At 58.2% G+C, this 18740-nt stretch overlaps 1 protein-coding gene and 2 non-coding genes across 3 annotated transcripts; all 3 read left to right on the top strand.

Annotated features, from left to right (window-relative positions):
* The first annotated feature begins 224 nt into the window (after positions 1-224).
* EIF4G1 (eukaryotic translation initiation factor 4 gamma 1) lies at positions 225-18144 on the top strand. The gene is made up of 34 exons (XM_054386056.1): positions 225-259; positions 1604-1712; positions 1817-1903; positions 2198-2230; positions 2843-2863; positions 3468-3641; positions 4001-4100; positions 5803-5915; positions 6983-7075; positions 7157-7223; positions 7582-8463; positions 9601-9689; positions 9893-10079; positions 10449-10582; positions 10833-10970; positions 11161-11334; positions 11413-11610; positions 11860-12006; positions 12108-12344; positions 12427-12531; positions 12940-13090; positions 13195-13295; positions 13395-13497; positions 13618-13720; positions 14252-14508; positions 14602-14717; positions 14869-15041; positions 15172-15297; positions 15389-15470; positions 16222-16320; positions 16443-16577; positions 16664-16745; positions 16820-16960; positions 17076-18144. Exons 2-34 carry the CDS (start codon positions 1638-1640, stop codon positions 17255-17257), a joined length of 4905 nt encoding a protein of 1634 aa, XP_054242031.1. The 5' UTR covers positions 225-259; positions 1604-1637; the 3' UTR covers positions 17258-18144.
* On the top strand, positions 9734-9810 carry LOC128970997 (small nucleolar RNA SNORD66). The gene has a single exon (XR_008489231.1). It is a non-coding gene; the product is annotated as a small nucleolar RNA SNORD66 (small nucleolar RNA).
* LOC128970999 (small nucleolar RNA SNORD66) lies at positions 11010-11085 on the top strand. The gene has a single exon (XR_008489232.1). It is a non-coding gene; the product is annotated as a small nucleolar RNA SNORD66 (small nucleolar RNA).
* Positions 18145-18740: the final 596 nt, after the last annotated feature.

Consider the following 18740-nt stretch of genomic DNA (forward strand, 5'->3'; position numbering starts at 1 on the left):
TTTCCCGGCGCGGGGGAGGCAGCGGCTGCGGAGGCTCCTCCTATTGAAAACCTTGCGGCGGCGATCCCCTCTTCCCCCAGGACAGGACTGCACCCTGGGCACCGCTGGGCCGGCCGGGGAGGGGGCAGCGCGGGGCTCGGTCTGGCCTCCACCCGCCCCCGGGCTGATCTTTCTTTCCCCTTCCCTTCTCTTTCCAAGTCAGTCGGATGAACGGTCTCTGCAGGCCCGCTCAGCCGGCCCAGATTTTTCCCGCGGGGGGGTGAGTATCCTTCCCACCTCCGCTTTTACTGGTAGTGGGGAGGCCGGGTCTATCTCCGGGTGTCCCCATCCCCTGTGTGACACCCTCCCCCTTCTCTTTTCTGGGGAGATTAGTGCCAAGGCCGAGCTAAGATGGCCCAGGCTGCCCTGTCCCAGGGTTGTGCAGAGTGAGTGTACCAGGTAGCCCCTACCAGCCTGCCTGTACTGGACTCTCAGTTCCCCGATGTGCAGGGTGCTGGGGGGAACACCGAGGGGATGGAGCCCAGTCTTTGCCATCTTCTGAAACCCCAGCAGGACCCATCTCTACTGAGGTTGTGGCTGGGGGACCCCCATGTTGGGTTGGCACTCTCCCTATGCCAGGGTACAACCCTGGGGCAGGGGGACTGGTCAGGGCACCTGTGGCCCCCAGGGATGCCAGTGAGGCCCCATGTCCGTGGGATGTGCCTGGCAGTGCCTTGAAGCAGGGCTGATGCGGCCAGGCGTCAGATTACAGGAGGCACTGCAGCTTTTCCCTGTAGTGCTCCTGCCGACAGTGGGCTCACCAGGTGCCATGGGGTGCAGAGAACCCCCGGCAGGCTGCAAGGCTGGGGGGGGCATCTCCTCTTCTTTCTCCCCCAGTGGCCTTTGCACTGGGGCGGGGAGAGCAACGCTGTGCCAAGTCACTCCCCAGGACACAGCCAGGAAGGTGCTCAGGCTGCCTGGGGGTGGTGACAGTGTTGAGGGGCTTCAGCATCTTCTGGGCAGGAGCATCGGCAGTGTCGGAGGGGGCATGCAGGAGCTGTTCCCTGCCCTCCTTGGTAGGCGTTTGTGGTGTGTGCCGGGAACCCGGCACCACTGGCAGGAACAGGTTTGGCCGGCCAGGGGAAGCGCTTAGTAGGTCAGCCGGGGTGGAGACCGGGCACAACTGACGCTGAGGTGCTGCCGGCCCACCCTGCCCCCTGGAGTTAGTGGTGGCCTGGGTGCTGGCAGCAGGTCACGGGCACTGATGCCTGCTTGTTTGGGGTGTCTGGCTGGGTTCTGTGATGTCACCTCAAGGGGGTTTGGTCCTGCTGGTGTGTACAGCTGGGTTTAGAGTACAGTGGGGGGGATTTGTTCTGCAAGGCATGGGAACTTGCTCAGGATGCATGTCATAGTGGTGCCCACCCTGTCCCTGTGCCCCCATGAGCCAGGAGGGGTTGGCTTGGGGTCTGTGCCCTGGCATGATGCAGTCTCTGGGGCATGGCTGGTATCTGGCTTTATGCTAAAGGGCTGAAGAAGCCCTGGTTTTGGGGCTGACATGGACAGGAGATAGATGCCCAGGGTGGTACTGACCTCTGGCTTATGCCTGCTGTCCCTGCCCACACAGATAGCAAGGGGATCCTTATGCACAACCCCATGAAATGAACAAAGCTCCACAGCCCACAGGAGGAGCCCCAACAGCCCCACACCCTGCCCCTTCTCCTGGACTGCCGCAGGTAACTGGCCTCTTCGGGTTGGAGGGGGGTGAACACCCAGTTTGCATCCCTGGTTCATTCCAGGGGCAGTGGTACCATCTCCTTCCCTCTGTACCTCCCTCCAGCCGACCTTCCCACCCGGTCAGACGGCACCTGTGGTTTTTAACCCGGCACCGACCTCACAAATGAATACGCCTTCTCAGCCACGCCAGGTAAGGGCTTTGTTCCCTTTTGGAGGGGGTGATGGGGTGGATCTAGCAGCTTTCTACCTCCTGGCTGAGCAGCCTCCAATGCTGTGGTGCCTAGGAGTGCAAGGAGCCCTGTGGTGCCCCTTGGGGCTGGCATGAGTCTGTGAGGGGGAGCACAACCACGATCCAGACCAAGACTACTGTCCAGGGACTTCCCACCTCTGGGGTGGGGGTGCAGATGCCTCCAGCCAGGGATGCCCACCGAGTGACTGCTTTTCTCTCCTTCCTCCCCTGCCCCAAACCTCCTTCTCCTCTCAGTTTCCAGCAGGGCCTCGGGCTATTCACCAGCAGGTACTAACCCGCCTCCCCAGTCCTGCATGCCAAGCACCCTGCTCTGACGCTGCACAGGAACACCCACCTTGGGCATGAAGGGGCTGGGAAACACATGGGGACCCTAAGGCTGGGGGATGGGCTAGCCTGAGGAAAGTAGGGGACACCCACTCAACTCTGTTGGGGAGTTTCCTTGCAGTGTCTTCCCCAGTTTCCTCCTTGCATGGAGCCTGCAGCATGTGGCTGTGCCTGTGCTAACCCCAGCTGAGGCTGCTGCTTTTGTCTGTGCCACTCCTTGTCCTTCCATTCCTAACTACTTAGCGGGGATCTCTCAAGGTCTTGTGGTGCTGTGCAAGGCTCTAGACCGCCGTCAACCCTCTTGTGTGGAGGAGTTGCTGGGGACGGATCTGGTGACATCCTTAGCTGTGCCAGTTGGGAGCCCCTCAAACCCTTTCCCTGCCCCTTAGAGGTCCCTACAGGGGACCTTGGCAGGTGTGGGAGCCCAGGCGAAGGGCTCCACGGTATTCTCTATGCTCCTGTGCCATCTATCCTGCACCCAATCCCTGTCCCAAGTGCGGGTAACTCCTGTCTCTCTTTCCCCTTTTCCCTCCATATGCGTACGCTTGCTAACAGGGAGGATTCAGGTCTCTTCAGGTAAAGCTTTCTCCTTGCTCCGGGGTGTGTGCGTGGACCCTTTCTTGCCCACTCGCTGCTGGACTTGAACTGCCGCTCTCAGGGATGTGCCTGCCCAGTGGAAAAGCTGGGTTGGGATGAAGCACACGGGCCAGGGTGGAATAGGTGACTCCAGCCCGGCTGGCTGTTGGTTTGCTGTGTGGCTGGGCACGACGGGACTACAGGTCCCAGCATTCCATGCGAGCTCCAGGAACCAGCGCAGAGCACGCTGGGACCTGCCGCCACCACATGCAACTCGGCCGTGGCCGGCTCTGGGCACTGGAGCTGCCGGCCCCCATCGGGAGGGGGCCCACACCAGGCATGAGCTGGGTCGGGTGGACCCAGGTGGTCCCCAAGGTGTGTGGAGACAGGACAGTGCTGGGGTGGGGGGCTGAGTGTCCTCCCGGGGGGTGGTGGGGTGTCCTTCCATCCTCCCCATGGAGCTACTCCTTGTGCCCAGGCTGACGTCCACAGCTAGGCTGCTCTTCCTGGTGTGGGCAGGATGGGGGTGTCCCACCCTGGGTGTGTTGGTGCTGGGTCAGCGTGCTGGTGCTCTGCCTGACACTGTGCCCCATCTCTCCCCAAGCATTTCTACCAGAACAGGGCGCAGCCTCCCGCCAGCGCGTCCCGTGTGCCGAGTAACACAACGGCCCGGCCCGGCCCTCCTGCCCATGTGTATCCGGCTGCTTCCCAGGTGATGATGATACCCTCCCAGATATCCTACACACCTTCCCAAGGAGCCTATTACATTCCTGGACAGGTGAGGGCCGTGCCCTGGATGCCACAGGAGGGGGCTGGGGTGGTTACCGGTGGGGGGGTTGTTGCCTGGGTTTGTAGCCCAAGTCTCTTTTGGGAGGGCAGACAGGGTTCCCCAGGCTCTCTGGGCACCCACTGATTAGAACTGGGTGTTGCTTGGCTCTGTGGAGAAACAGCAGGCAGCACTGGTCACCCTCCCTGGCAGGCCCCTGAGGCACCTGGTGCCTTCTTTGCCTGCATTCTCCTCCTTGCCCTGGTGCTCAGCTGGTTCACAGGCAGCTCTGGGAGTATGTCAGTGACCTGGGCATCTATCTGTGCCCCACAGCATCAGTAACTGACCTCTCTTCTTCTCCCCCATTGTAGGGTCGCTCCACGTACGTTGTCCCAACCCAACAGTACCCGGTCCAGCCTGGTGCCCCTAGTTTTTACCCTGGAGCCAGCCCCACAGAGTTTGGGACTTACGGTACAGTCTGGGGGGTTGCTTTGCTCTCCAGTGCTCTTCAGCCTCAGCACTCCCCTGTTTTTCTGCTCTCTTGGTCTTCCTGAAGACCCCTCTGCCAGTTTGCTGGGGTTGTCTCTGTGACTCTGTTATTTTGGGGTGCAGGGGATGTTGCCTGTCTCCCAGCAGTGCTGAGGGCTGTGCATTGTGTCCCACTGGTCCAGCCACCCCCACCCTTTTCCAAATTGGGGCCATTTAATGTTTAACTTCCCTGGCCAATGTCCAGGGCAGACTTTATCCCCTGCTGCCCGTCTCTCACTGTCAAGGTGGTGAGCAGTTTTGTTTGCTGATCCCCCTTCAGCTCCCCGCTCCCCAAGGAGCTGAGCTGGGGGCACTGGGATGCTCTGTGCCTGCCCTCTCCTGGTGCTGGGGAGCTATGATGTGGGCAGCCCCCTGTTCTTCCCCCTGACTTGCATGTGGCCACCCAGGCTGTGACTATATTTAGACTTGGTTGGTCCCGGGAAGCCTGGCAGACACAGAAATGTGAGCTGAGGCCTCCAGCCCAGCCCCAGCGTTGCAGCAAGGCGTAATCAGGGCAGAGATGGGCTTTTCCTGAGCCAGGTACGTGCCTGTTCTCCCTCCCTCTTGTCTCGGGGCCCAGCTGGCCCCTCAGAGGAGGGAGGTGGCCCCTGACAGAGACTGTCTCCAGTGCTCGGGCCAAGGCACAGCTGCTTCTTTGTGCCCAGTGCTGGGGCATCCCCACAGTGTCTCTGCAGGGTCCTGGGATAAGTTTGCTCCCAACCTCTGCTTTGGGACTGCAGCTGTTCCCAGAGGAGCTGGCAGCAGCATGCGTCTTGCCCATAAGACTGTGGGTGGCCTGGCAGGTCATGTCCCAGGCTGACCGTCCTAGTCCCCAGGGCTGGGTCACTTGGGGTCTCCCTCCATCTCCCTGTGCCTGTCTGAGATAAGGTCTATTTGGTGACCCTGTCTGCTCTGGGCATACAGAGGATTCTCTGGCTCAGAGACCAGGTAGTCCCCAGAGCACCTTGGACAAGTTCCGGGCTCAGTGCAGCCAGGAAGGCATTGGAGCCAGAAGGGCCTAGGTCCCAGCTGTGCCTGTCCAGTCCTTTACATGTCCTTGTGGTACTGCTCTGGAGGTGATGCTTGGGGATGCCCTGGGAGGAGTTGAGGTCTGTGCCAGCACTGGGTGGGATCCAGCTCTGCCTCTGGCCCCTGCACAGCTCCCTCCTTTGGGCTGGGTTTGCCAGGGGCTCAGGAAGCTGGAACCCCTCGACCTGGGTGTGAATGGAGGGTGCGGACAGGGCTGGCTGGTGCCGCCCTGAGGCTGGTGCTGGCTGTGGGGAGAGATAAGAAACACCAAGGGAAAGGCAGCTGCCTGTGGAGCAGGGACGCCCATATTGGGCATGGCAGAATGTCCCAGCAAGGCCATCAGTGGTGTGGAGCTGGTGGGCATGGCGGGTGCCTGCAGGGCCGTGGCTGGGCGTGGGGGTGGTGCGGGGACGCTCTGCTTCATGGGGAAGGAATTTGGTCAGGCCAGTCAGGCGAGTTGGGAAGATCTGGGCTGGATGCGATGGGGGTTTGCTGCAGAGCAGCACGGGCTCCCCAGGCTCCTGACAGACCCCTGTTTTTGGGGGAATCAGAGGGACCCCAGAACGAGCTCAGAGGACCTGAGTTGACCAGTCTGACGCTCTCTCCTCTCCTCCAGCGGGTGCTTATTACCCAGCACAGGGGGTGCAGCAGTTTCCAGCGGGGGTCCCTACTGCTCAGGTCATTGTGAGCCAGCAGCCGCCGATACCCCCAAAACGAGAACGCAAGACGGTAAGGAGCCATCTGCCTCCAGCTGTGTGTGCAGGGCTTGTGTGCAAGAGGGGTTGGTGCCAGCCCTGGGTGCCCATGGTGTGTGGGACTGGCTGTGGTACAGCAGGAAAGAAGGCTGGCACACAGCCATGCTACCCTCTGGCTGGGGGGCTTGGCAAGGGGACTGGGTTGTGCCGCGACCTTGGCTGTCCCAGCGAGCAGCATTGTGCTGAGTCATGGCGTGGGGGGAGGAGAGGGCTCTGTGTGTGTGTGTGTGTGCCGCGCCGCGGCTGCCAACTGCTGTCTGCTCCCGGAGATGCTACTGCTTGGAGGCCTTGTGTGGGGCCTATTTATAGTGGGGAGCCAGGCGGCTGCTGTCATGGCCCCAAATTGCAGGGTGGGAGGTGCTGACGCTTCCTCACAGAGGGGCCTTGGTACCCTGTGTCTTCTGCTCGCTGCCCTGGGAGCAGATCATGCTTAGGAGTGGGGAGAGCAAGACCCTTGGCTGCACTGTCCCCTGACACTGAGATCCCAGATCTGCATGCACCCCTCACTCGCTCCCCATCAGGACATCCTGCAGCTCCTGCAGGCACGGGGTAGTGAACCTGTGGGTGTATGGACTGTGCCTTTTGTGAGATGGAGCTCAATGTGACTTTGGCATGCTAAGGCTGTTCCTCTGTGCTATGCCTGAGGCAGGAGGGTGGTCGCTGCTGCCTTGTGCCACTGTGGTTATGCCTTGAGATCTCCTGACCCCTAGAGATGGGTGCTGGCCTGGAGACAGGACACTGTCTCTAACTGCCTGGCACGATGGCTTGCAAGACTCTCCCTGCCCCACTCTGTCCCTTCTTGGTGAGCATTGGGACAGGTTGGTGTCTGGGAGGTGCTGTTCCCTGTGGGAGGGAGGTGGCACCTGCTGGTCCTTGAACTGTATGTAGCCAGAGTAGACACAGTGCTGAATGAGCCTCTCATCTCTGTCCTTGGGGAAGGGGGCGTCCTAGGAGTGTTTGGCCTAGGGAAAGAGAGTGGCCTGTGTACTGTGTTCCCCGCCGTGCTGACAACTCCCCCTCTGTGCCCTGACCTTTGGACAGATCCGGATACGAGACCCCAACCAAGGAGGCAAAGACATCACTGAAGAAATCATGTCTGGAGCAAGGACCTCATCCACCCCCACCCCTCCACAGGTATGGGGACCTTCTGCCTCCCTGGCTGGGGCAATGGGATGTGCACAGGGCCCTGTTGAACTCTCTCTTTGCCCCCACTAGGCTGGAAGTGGTTTAGAGCCCCAGGCCAATGGAGAGACCCCCCATGTAGCTGTTATTGTCCGACCCGGTAAGTGCCTGCACTGGGGGGCGAGTGTGCCAACTGGCATGGCTAATGCCAGGGTCTCTGTGTTGCCATTGCAGGGTACAAGATGCCAGTACTGCTGTTCCTTGGTTCACCTGGGGCTTGTGGGGTCAGATGCGTTCTCTATGTACCTGGGGACTACTGTCCCCGTGTTGGGCCCAGAAGAATTCTTGAGGGCTATCTGCTCGCTCCAGCTGTCCCCTAGACACTGGAGGACCCCCATTGTCTCTGCTGCCCATTTGTGCTGTGGTTGGCACTCCTCCTACAGACAAAGGGATCAGGGGGAGGATGTATGGTGAGCAGGGGATTGGAGAACTGCCTATTAATGCTGTGTGCCTTGCAGATGACCGCCCGAAGCCCGCACTGGTGGTGAGCAAGCCTGTCTCCCTGGAGCCCAGCAAGTCGACATCCCCCTCACCTCCCCCTCCCCTCATCCCCGAGGTGGAGCCTGTGGTGCTTTCAGAAGTGACAGTGATGGCAGTGGAACCCCCCGTGGATGTGGACACTAAAGTGGAGCTGGGCGAGGCGCCGCCCGACCCGCACAAGACGTTTAGCGCCATCACTACAGTGCCAGGACCTGTGGAGTTGCCCCTCATACCCACGCCTGTCATGGACACGGTGGCTGTGGAGGAGGAGGAAGAAGTTGCCATTTCCCTCCCAGAGCCAGCCCCACAGGCACCTGTGCCCCCTGAGGTGCCACTGGTGCCCATTGTCCCCTCCATGCCAGCCGTGCCCCTGGTGCCGGCCGTGCCGTCGCCACCACCCGTTGTACCACAGGCCTCCGAAGCGCCCGCCAAACCCACCTCCCCCAGCCCACCACCACCCCGGGAAGAGCCCTGCCCCGAGCTTCCTGCTGAGCCTGCCACCGAGGCCAACGGGGTCTTAGAAGAGGCGCTTGAGCCGGTCCCTGAGGTGCCCGTGTGCCAGCCGGTGCCTGCACCGGTGCCCGTGCCCACCCTGGACTCTCCCATTGCCCAGCCTGAGGAGCTGTCCCTGCCCAATGGAGTGGAGGGCACCAGGAAAGCGGAGCCGAGTGAGGAGCAGCCTGAGTCAGATGTCACCCCCATCTCGGAGCCTGAGGAACCAGCCCAGCCTGGCACCCCTGCCTCCCTGCCAGCAGAGGAGGAGGAGGAGGAGGAGGAGAGCGAAGGCCCCTGTGAGGCCCAGGAGCGGAGCTTGAGCCCGACCCCTGCCCCTTCGCAGACCTCAGAGGCGACTGCGCAAGGTTGGGGCCGGGGAGTGTGGGGCAGTAGGGTGGGTGTCGGATGATGGGGAGAGGGTCACCAGGTGTGGTACTTGGCATGGAGTACAGGGAGAGTACTGAAGAAGGGGTGGGGTTACACAAGCCAGGAGACCTGGGTGCAGGGTGCTGGGTCGCTGGGGCCGTGGCTCCTGTGGTAGGGGAGATGTCTGCAGAACGCATCTGTAGGCAGGAGCAGGGGGCATATGTTCAGCTTGTGGGGTCCTCTGAGGGAAGTGCGTTCTGTGTGGTGCCTTCTGTGGGGGTGTGGGGCAGGGGTATTTGAGTTGTAGGTGAGGACTGTCCCTAGCTATGTGGAGGCACAGGGAGGAGCAGCAAGTGGAGGGATGGCAGGAGAGATGCAGAGCTTTAGCTGTATGGGGCATTTGGTATAGTTGGAGTGTCCTGAGGATGTGCTGAAGGGAAGATATATTGGGTTTTGTTTGCTTTTCCTTCTTTTTGAAGCACCCTGCACACGAGGGTGAGGGTTAGGTAGGGGTGCTGGTCGGAGGATAAGGGAGGGGAGTACATAGAATGCATTCATACAGAGCACCCTGTGCAGGGATACAGAGGGGCTATAGGAGGGTAACTCAGGGACAGACCTACTTCTGGGAGCCACCTTTGTGTGGGGTGGTGTATAGTGGTGACAGGGGAACATGTATGGGAGCAGAGATGTGTTTGGGGGTGTCCCGTTAAGAGTTGCTGTGCAGAGGGATGCTGGTGTCTGCGGGGATCCTCTGAGAAGGATGGGGAGCACTATACTAGGGAAGAGGTGTGGAGCACTTTGGAGAGGCACAGGGTAATTTGGGCTGCAGTGACCAGATGGGGAGAGGTGTGAGGTGTGTCTATATGGGATGTATTCTGGGGTGTATGCTTGGGGGGCAGGGGCAGCTTTGGTAGGCTGTGTGTATGATCTGCAGGGCTGCAGATGCCTGGGTGGGTACGCAGTGTGTTTGGGGACAAGGGCTGTGCTGGCATGGCACATCTCTATGGTTTCTTGTGGCCCCATCGTGAAGCTTGCCTGGTGTTACTGGGGTATTGCTGGTGGCCCCTGAGCTGATGCTGAGGTGTGTTGGGGACTGGGAGGGTTCTTTCATTTCACTTCACTGCCTGTCCTCCCAGTCGCTGTGTCGGTGCCAAAGAAGAAACGAAGGATGAAGGAGCTGAACAAGAAAGAGGCAGTAGGCGATTTGCTGGATGCCTTTAAAGAGGTGAGTGTCCAAGGGTGTCTGGGGGTCACCCTGTGTCCCGTCTCCTCCTGTGATGTATTCTGCTTTATGACATTGTGTCTGCGCCACTGATGCTCCATGATGGTAATGAGGATCTGAGGAAGCAGGTGGACACCTGGGTCTGAGGTGGAGGGGGCAGGACTTGGCTTGAGGGGTGACTGCTGTCCCTGTCCTTCCTGATGCAGTCTCAGATCAGCGACAGTGCCTCAGAGGTGGAGAACAAGCCTCCAGCGTCTGCCCCTGCTTGTGAAGTGGAGGATGTGGCCCCTGCCCATCCACAGGAGGAGTCAGAGGAGACGTGGGAGGAGAAGGAGGACAAGCTGGCCCCAGAGAAGGGCAAGACTGCTGACCAGAAGTACCGTTACAAGGAAGGTTAGCCATGCCTTGGCTCAGGTCTCTACTGGGAGCCACACTGCCTCCAGACCTGGGTGGTAGGAAGGGTGGAGGTGGTATGGTCCAGCTGTCCTAAACCTCACACTGCCCTCCCATTTTGTCCCTAAGTCTGGCGTGGGATGGGGGATAGAGGCCTCAGGGCCAAGGGCCTTGGCAGGAGGCAGGGTGACATTGGGCTTTCTGTCTAACCAAGCAGAACCATGATTGTGGTGTACCGAGCTGGAACAAGCACTGTGATTTTCTACATTCCACCTTGCTAGTGCCTGGGTGGGTCCAGACCTGCTATAGCTTGCGTTGGAGGCTATTGGACAGGCCACATCAGGATCTCTCTCTTCCTCTCCACTTCAGAGCAATGGAAGCCACTGAACCCTGAGGAGAAGAAACGATATGATCGGGAGTTCCTGCTGGGCTTCCAGTTCATTTTTGCAAGCATGCAGAAACCTGAGGGGCTGCCCCAGATCACAGATGTGGTGTTGGACAAGGTCGGTGCGACCCTGGAAATTGGGGGAGCATGGGTGGTACCCAGGTGGGAATCTGGCTTCTCTGTGCCATGTCAAGGCAGGGCAGGAATTCATCTGCTGGTTCTTAGGGTTCTGTTGCAGCATCTGCAATGAGCCTTGAGTCTGGGGTTGGTGTATGGAAGCACCTCTGGGCCTTCTTTCCAGTTCCTTGTCCCGGCACTGAGGCTGGGGGATGGATCCGTCCCGCTCCTCTGCCCCCGGGCATCCTCAGCCCTGTGTACCTTTGCAGGCCAACAAGACCCCACTGCGGGCACTAGACCCCATCCGCCTCAGTGGCATGAACTGCAGTCCTGACTTCACTCCTTCCTTTGCCAACCTTGGCCGGCCTGTCATGGGCAACCGGGGCCTGGTGAGTATCTGGTTACTCCACCCATGCCGTACCCCTCCGCCTCTGTGATGATCAAGCTTTTGAGCTGCTGTGTCTGGGCCACTGATGTCTGTGATGGAGCTGAGGATCTGAGCAGGCGGTTGGAAACACTCTGGGAACTGGCCTGGCTGGTCACAGAGCGAAGAGTTGAGTCTTTTTCTCACCATGTCAGCCCTCAGGGTTGGGTCCCCGCCGCTCCCAGCAGAGCCAGAGGAAGGAACCCCGCAAAATCATTGCTGCTGTGTCCCTCAATGAGGATGTCAAGCTAAACAAGGCCGAGAAGGCCTGGAAACCCAGCAGCAAGCGTGCCTCCGAGGAGGAGGATCCTGAGAACATTAAGACACAGGTTAGAGCTGGGACAGGTGGGTGGTATGAGGGCAGGGGAGTATGTGCTTGGCTCCTGCTGACTCTGCTATCCTCTCAGGAACTGCTCCGCCGTGTCCGCAGCATCCTCAACAAGCTGACACCCCAGATGTTCCAGCAGCTGATGAAGCAGGTGATGGAGCTGTCCATTGACACGGAGGAGCGGCTCAAGGGTGTCATCGACCTCGTCTTTGAGAAGGCCATCTCGGAGCCAAACTTCTCTGTTGCCTATGCTAACATGTGCCGTTGCCTTATGGGGGTGAGCAGGACCTGGGGAAGTCTCCTGCTGAGTTGGCAGGAATCTACTTGGGGGCCTTGACTGAGCTCAGCAGGGTGCAGGCCCTTCTGTACATGGTGTGGAAACTGGGCTGTATGGATTGGAGATCCAAGTCCAGAGCAGGGCATCGCAAGGGTGTAGGGCGGTGTTTCCCTGTTTTGAGGAGTGCCTGGATCTTAGCTGACCAGATTTTGGGAGAGACATGACTCATGCTTCTTGCTCACCCTGCAGCTCAAAGTGCCCACAACAGACAAGCCCACAGTGACTGTGAACTTCCGCAAACTGCTGCTCAACCGCTGCCAGAAGGAGTTTGAGAAGGACAAGGACGATGATGAGATCTTTGAGAAGCGGCAGAAGGAGATGGATGATGCTAGTGCCGTAAGTTGGGGTGGGAGGCTGTTACTGAGGGCTGGTGTGGGTGTCTTTAGAGCAGCTTTAGGCTCTGAGCTGCCCTGCTGTGCCCCTCACCCCCTCCATAGCCCGAGGAGAAGGCGCGCATGAAGGATGAGCTGGAGGAGGCGCGGGACAAGGCCCGCCGGCGATCCCTGGGCAACATCAAGTTCATTGGAGAACTCTTCAAACTGAAGATGCTGACAGAAGCCATCATGCATGACTGTGTGGTGAAGCTGCTCAAAAACCACGATGAGGAGTCTCTTGAGTGCCTTTGCCGCCTGCTTACCACCATTGGCAAAGACTTGGATTTCGAGAAGGCCAAGGTACTCCTTGCTCTGCTCTGCCTTGCCTTGCCCTGCCCTTGCCTTTTGGGAGGGATGTGACTGTGACTCTGTTCCTCTGTAGCCTAGAATGGACCAGTACTTCAATCAGATGGAGAAGATCATCAAAGAGAAGAAGACATCATCCCGAATCCGTTTCATGCTGCAGGATGTGATTGACCTCAGACGGGTAAGTCACGTGGCCTGCTAGTGCCTGGGCATTGTCATCTGTCCCCTGCTTGGTCCCATGGAGTTGCTGGCTGTGTCCTCTGAGTGCTAACAGTATATTAATTTCCCGAAAGGTAGAGGTTTCGATGTGAGATATGGCCAGCCCCAGAGACACCATGCTAGCTCCCAACCCTTGGCTAGCAATGGTAGTGGTAGTGGGCACACAGTAACTGGCAGCTGTTTAATGCAGGAGGGCTCTGGAAACTGAGTCCTTTTGTGCCAAAAGCTGCCACAGCACACAGGGAGCTGTGATGGCCAAGGCAGGAGGCTGGCCTGAGGCTTTGAGGGTGGGTTGGCTGGGAAAGGTGAATGTCTCTGCTTCAGCTCTCCAGCCAGCTCAGTGCCCTTTTTTCTTTCTTGCCCACTGCAGAATAGTTGGGTACCACGGCGAGGAGACCAGGGCCCCAAAACCATCGACCAGATCCACAAGGAAGCAGAAATGGAGGAGCATCGGGAACACATTAAAGTGCAGCAGCTCATGTCAAAGGACAAAAGGAGAGGACCCCCTGGGCCATCCTCCAGCAGTGAGTCCTTGAGCTTGGGGGCACCTGAGGCTGCTAGGGGTGGGTTGCTACTGCTGGGCACTGAAGCCAAACTGCACCTTGTCTCTCCCCATCATGTCCAGGTGGACGTGGGAGCCTAGTTGCAGATGATGGCTGGAACACAGTGCCCATCAGTAAGGGCAACCGACCCATTGACACGAGCCGGTTAACAAAGATCACCAAGGTGAGGCTGAGGATACAGTGTGGGTGGCTGAGCTGGCTGCCTGGCCTGGATTCCACCTTGGTGTAGGGTTCAGCACTGACTCTGTCTCTCCACCTGCAGCCTGGATCCATTGACTCCAACAACCAGCTTTTTGCACCAGGCGGGCGACTGAGCTGGGGAAAAGGTAGCAGTGGAGGATCTGGCACAAAGCCTGCAGATTCAGGTAGGCAGGGTCAGACTGGCCAGGTGCTGTTGGACAGGATGGGAGCAGGGGACCATTTCCCTGCTGAGTCATGTACCGGGGAGGTGCTGAACACTGAGACTCGCCTCTTTTCACACCCAGCATCTGATTCAGGGCGACCAGCCACAAGCACCTTGAATCGCTTCTCAGCACTCCAGCAGTCGACGCCAGCTGAGAGCATGGAGTCCCGCCGTGTGGTGCAGAGGTGAGAGGCCATCCCTGCTTTGGTGTGTGGGTCTGCAGTTGAGGGAGGAACGCCCTGAAATGGGCAGTGGTCAGTCAGTGCATAGGCAAACCTATGGCACCTGGGCTGGAATAATTGCCCTGTGGCAAGACTGGATTTCAGGGGACCTCGTTGTCTGAGTCCTTGCATTAAAGAAGGTTCCAAGACCAGATGGACATTTGATGGACTGGAGGGAGTTCTTTGGATATTGGAGCACCAAGTCCAATTGGGTTTGCTGAGGAGAAGTGGGAATCAAAGTGTGATCTCACTACAGTCTGCAGCAGGCTGTGCTTGGCCGGAGTCTGCTGAGCCATGCCAAGACACAGAGTGAAAGTAAAGGGCACGAGCTGGAACAGGGGAGAAACAGGGTTAAGTGTTTTCCTCTGAGGATGGTCACATGCAAGAAGAGATCACTGGAGAGTGGGACAGCTTTGCCTTACAGAGCTCTGCCATCTGTGGTCAGGGAGAGTGGTGATGGGTTCTTGACTTCGTGTCTGTCCTCCTCCCACCCAGGAGCAGCTCCAGCCGTGACAGATCAGAGAAGGCTGGGGACAGAGGAGACCGGGAATCACGTTTAGAGAAGGGCAGTGACCGCTTGGAGCGCCCTGACCGGGGGGAGCGAGCAGACAGGAACAGGTCTGCCCTCACCAAGAGGAGCTTCAGCAAAGAGACGGAAGACAGGAGCCGAGAACGAGAGAAGCAGAGTGGCCCTGAGGCCGTGCGCAAGGCTGCTAGTATGACAGAGGAACGCGACAGGAGCCGAGATACCGGTGAGCTGGGGAGGAGTGGTGTCCTGGGGGTCTGGCTGCAGCCTGGGGCTCTGCCTCTCCCAGGCAGTGCCTCACCCTTGCTCTCTCTTGCAGTTAAGCAAGAGCCAGCAGCTCCCACAGCATCCCCCAAGCCTGCACTGTCAGAAGAGGAGCTGGAGAAGAAATCCAAGGCCATCATAGAGGAGTATCTGCATATCAATGACATGAAGGTGAGAGGAGGGAGCCAGCCGGGCACAGCACCATATGTCCCCTGTAACACACCATCCGCTTCCCTGGGCAGTTGGGCAGGGTGTTAATAGTGCCTGGATGAAGAAGTGGGGCTGGCCGTGGGACTGTACTGACCTCCTCTTTTCGCTGCAGGAGGCCCTGCAGTGTGTGCAGGAGCTGGGCAGCCCCTCGTTGCTCTACATCTTCGTGCAGAATGGCATTGAGTCCACGCTGGAGAGGAGCACCATCACCCGTGAGCACATGGGGATCTTGCTATGCCAGCTGGTGAAGGCAGGCACGCTCTCCAAGGAGCAGTACTACAAAGGGTGAGGGGCTGGGGCCACCTGGTCCCTGAGCTGCCTTGACACCAGGGCTTATCACTGAGACTTCCTGAGGTCCCTTGCCACTGAGAGCATGGGAGCTGCTGGATCCCAATGGCCCTACTCTGCTCTGCAGGCTGAGGGAGATCCTGGAGATTGCAGAAGACATGGAAATCGACATCCCGCACATATGGCTGTACCTGGCTGAGCTCATCACCCCCATTCTGCAAGAGGAAGGCATCCCCATGGAGGAGCTGTTCAGGTGGGGGCTATGCCCCTCTGTGGGGCTGCTGTGGAGTCCCAGGGAGGTTCCTGGGGGCAGATAGTTCAACCAGTGCTGTTGTGCCCCACAGAGAGATAACAAAGCCTCTGGTGCCCATTGGGAAGGCCACCACGCTGCTGGTTGAGGTGCTGGGCTTGCTGTGCAAGAGCATGGTAAGTGCATGGGGCATGCATAGCTGCTGGCTGCTGCCTTGGGGAACTGGCAACTTGTTTGGGACAATGCAGGGATTGAACCCTTCTGCCACCAGAGGGGGTGGCAGGGGACATCCTTCTCTGCTCTGGTGGGGCCCCACCTGGATTACTGTGTTCAGTACTGGGGTCCCAGTGTAAGGGCATGGAACTGCTCAAGCAGCACCAGAGGAGGGCTGTAAAAGATGGTCAGGAGGCTGGAGCACCTTCCCTATGAGAACAGGCTGTGGAAGAGTTGGGGTTGTTTAGCACAGAGAAGCAAAGTTTCCAGGGAGACTTTATAGCAGCTTTCCAGTACTTAAAGGGAGCCTACAGGAAAGATGGCAACAGATTTCTTAACCAAGGGCTTGTTGCAACAGGACACAATGTAATGGTTTTAAACTAAAAAGAGAGTAGATTTAGATTAAAGATAAGGAAGAAATTCTTTACTGTGATGGTGATGAGACACTGGAATGGGTTGCCCAGGAAAGTTGTGGATGCCCATTCCTTGGAAATATTCAAGACCAAATTGGATGGAGCTGGTGGAAGATGTCCCTGCCCATGGCAGGGGGATTGGAACCAGATGTTACTTAAGGTTCCTTCCAGTGCAAAACATGCTGTGATTCTATGATCTCTAGCAGTGCCTGGGTTGTGGAGATGGCATGGCCAAGCCACAGTATCCCTGTCTCTGGAGATAGAAGGCATGCAGTGCTGATGCTGTCTGTCTGTCCTGCAGAGCCAGAAGACCGTAGGCAAGCTGTGGCGGGACGGAGGTCTGAGCTGGAAGGAATTCCTGCCCGAAGACCAGGATGTCAACAAATTTGTCACAGACCAGGTGGGAGCCCAGTGGTAGCAAGGCAGAGCCAAGCTGTAGCAGGTGGACCTAGGGGGGGTCCTGCTGCCAGGAGCATGGCGTTCCCCTGTGCTGCTTTTAACGTCTCTGCCCACTCCTCCCAGAAATTGGAGTACACAATGGGGGACAGCTCGGACATGCCGAGCCACAAGGAGCTAACCTCAGAGGAGCTGTGCAAGCAAATGGATAAACTGCTGAAGGAGAACCCAAACAACCAAAGAATACATGACTGGATTGAGGTGAGTGTGTGGGCACAGCACCTGTGGGCCCAGGAACTCCTCAGCGTCCTCCTGACTTCACAACCGCTCAACCTTCCCTCCTCTAGGCCAACCTGAGTGAGCAGCAGGTCTCATCCAACACGTTTATCAGGGCCCTGATGACATCTGTGTGCCACTCAGCCATCATCTGTGAGTACCAGGGTGAGATGGGAAGGGGTCCCCCAGCTCACGGTGCCTCCCCTCTTACATCCCATCTCCCACAGTTGAGAACCCGTACCGCGTGGATGCCATGGTCATCCGCAACCAGGCCAAGCTGCTGCAGAAGTACCTGCGGGACGAACAGAAGGAGCTCCAAGCACTCTATGCCCTGCAAGCATTGGTGTTGAAGTTGGACCAGCCTCCCAGTGAGTGTTGTGGGATGGGTAGGCTGAAGAGGGGGTGGCAGGTGCATCCCCACCTGAGCCAGGGTGGCTGGTGGCTGGGGATTAGCAGAGTACCCCTTTGTTCCCCCTTACCTAGACCTGCTGCGGATGTTCTTTGATGCCCTTTATGATGAGGACGTCATCAAGGAAGAGGCTTTCTACAAGTGGGAGTCCAGCAAGGACCCATCTGAGCAGCAGGGCAAAGGGGTGGCTCTCAAATCAGTGACAGCCTTTTTCACCTGGCTTCGGGAAGCAGAGGATGAGTCGGACAACAACTGAACAGCTGTGAGGAGGAGGAGGAAGTGGGGAGAGAGAGAGCGAGGCACCCGGGGGAGTGACTCCATCCTCTCCCACTCCTGGCCCCCCTTCCGGACTTGCTGATGCTAGGGCCAAGGGACTTCTGTGCCCGCCACAGGCCTCCCTCTTTTCGGTTCTCTTCCACTCTCTCTCTTTTCTGTCCCGGTTCTGTTTGAGAGGCCTGTAATAGTTTGTCATGATGATAATAAATGGATGCTGATGGAGACGGCTGTTGCCGTCTTCCCCTCCCTCCCAGCGCAGGCACACCAGGTCTTCAGGAGTGGGTCAGAGCACCCCCAGACTCATGTCATGGGGAGAGGGGACAGGATGGGGATGTTATCTCCCCCTTTCCCCCCCTCTTCTTCCTCCTCCCCACTTCTTGTTGAAATATAGAGAGATTATATATATATAAACTTATTAAATTTGGTTTGGGGTCAGGAGCGTGATTTCTTCCTCTCCCCTGTCCTCTCTGTTCCTCCATCACTGCCTGGACACCCCCCTTACCCCCCTTTCCCCCCCTGGTTTTTTATTTTAAATATAAATCTTTTCCCACCCCAGCTCCTGCTCTTGACACCTGGGGAGAGGATGCTGGGGAAGAGAGGAGGGGAGGAGAGGAGGGGTGACCCCTTCTCTCTGGGCCAGGCTGTCCCCACCACCAATCCCCTCCCAAAGGTCCCCTCCCATCCTCCTTTCCAAATGTTTAAGGCCACAATTGGGCAAGCAACGGGGCGGCCCCCCCCCCATCCGCGTCCCCTGTATTTATAGAGCGCCGGATGTGACGAGCCGCACGTGTAATTATTAAAGCAAGGATTCAATTACTGGTCACGTGAATTTGTAAATAATTTTTTTTGCCTTTTTTTTTTTTTTTCTTTATGGAGTATTTAATTGAAGATTTAAAGGCATCTTTTCACCTTAAAACTGGAAATAAAAGAACATTGCTAAATAACGCCCCCGTGTGCCGCTGTTGCCGCCCACCCTGTCCCATGTCTCTTGTGCCTGGGCTGGCATGGGGGTGTGCCAGCCTTGAGCCCGGGCAGGGGGCCAGCCTGCCCTGGTACCTCAAGGCAAGTTGGTACGTGCCCCCTTGCCCACCCTGGGGCTGGGACGAGGGCTGGATCTGTGCCCACCTTAGGCTGCCTATGGCCCTACGTGGGGGTCTCTGGTGGGGTGTCTTATCTGAGAAGAGAGGCTGGACCACATCAAGGGGGACTGGTCTTTGTGTTGGGCTGCCTCATGCTGAGTCACCCTGGCCATGGCCCAGAGGGTATAGAATAATTAACTGGAGGCTGTTCCTTAGATTAGAGGCTGATCTGTCTGAGCTGCAGCCCTGACACCACTAATGCTGGGAAGTGGTTGGCAGGGAAAGGCCGGCAGGGCCTGTGTATGTTTGTGTGGGATACAGGCCAGGGCTCTCCCCCACCCCTGCCTGGGAGTGAGTGAGTAAAGAGGGAGGCCCCTGGGGTGC

Source organism: Indicator indicator, chromosome 13, assembly GCF_027791375.1.
Source record: "Indicator indicator isolate 239-I01 chromosome 13, UM_Iind_1.1, whole genome shotgun sequence".
Classification (NCBI taxonomy): domain Eukaryota; kingdom Metazoa; phylum Chordata; class Aves; order Piciformes; family Indicatoridae; genus Indicator; species Indicator indicator.

Bases quoted from the DNA above. Each gene is read 5' to 3' on its own strand.
- EIF4G1 (XM_054386056.1), top strand. From the start codon at position 1,638: ATGAACAAAGCTCCACAGCCCACAGGAGGAGCCCCAACAGCCCCACAC. The intron at 15,471-16,221 runs GTAAGTGCATGG...TCTGTCCTGCAG, and splicing joins GCTTGCTGTGCAAGAGCATG to AGCCAGAAGACCGTAGGCAA. The intron at 16,578-16,663 runs GTGAGTGTGTGG...TCCCTCCTCTAG, and splicing joins GAATACATGACTGGATTGAG to GCCAACCTGAGTGAGCAGCA.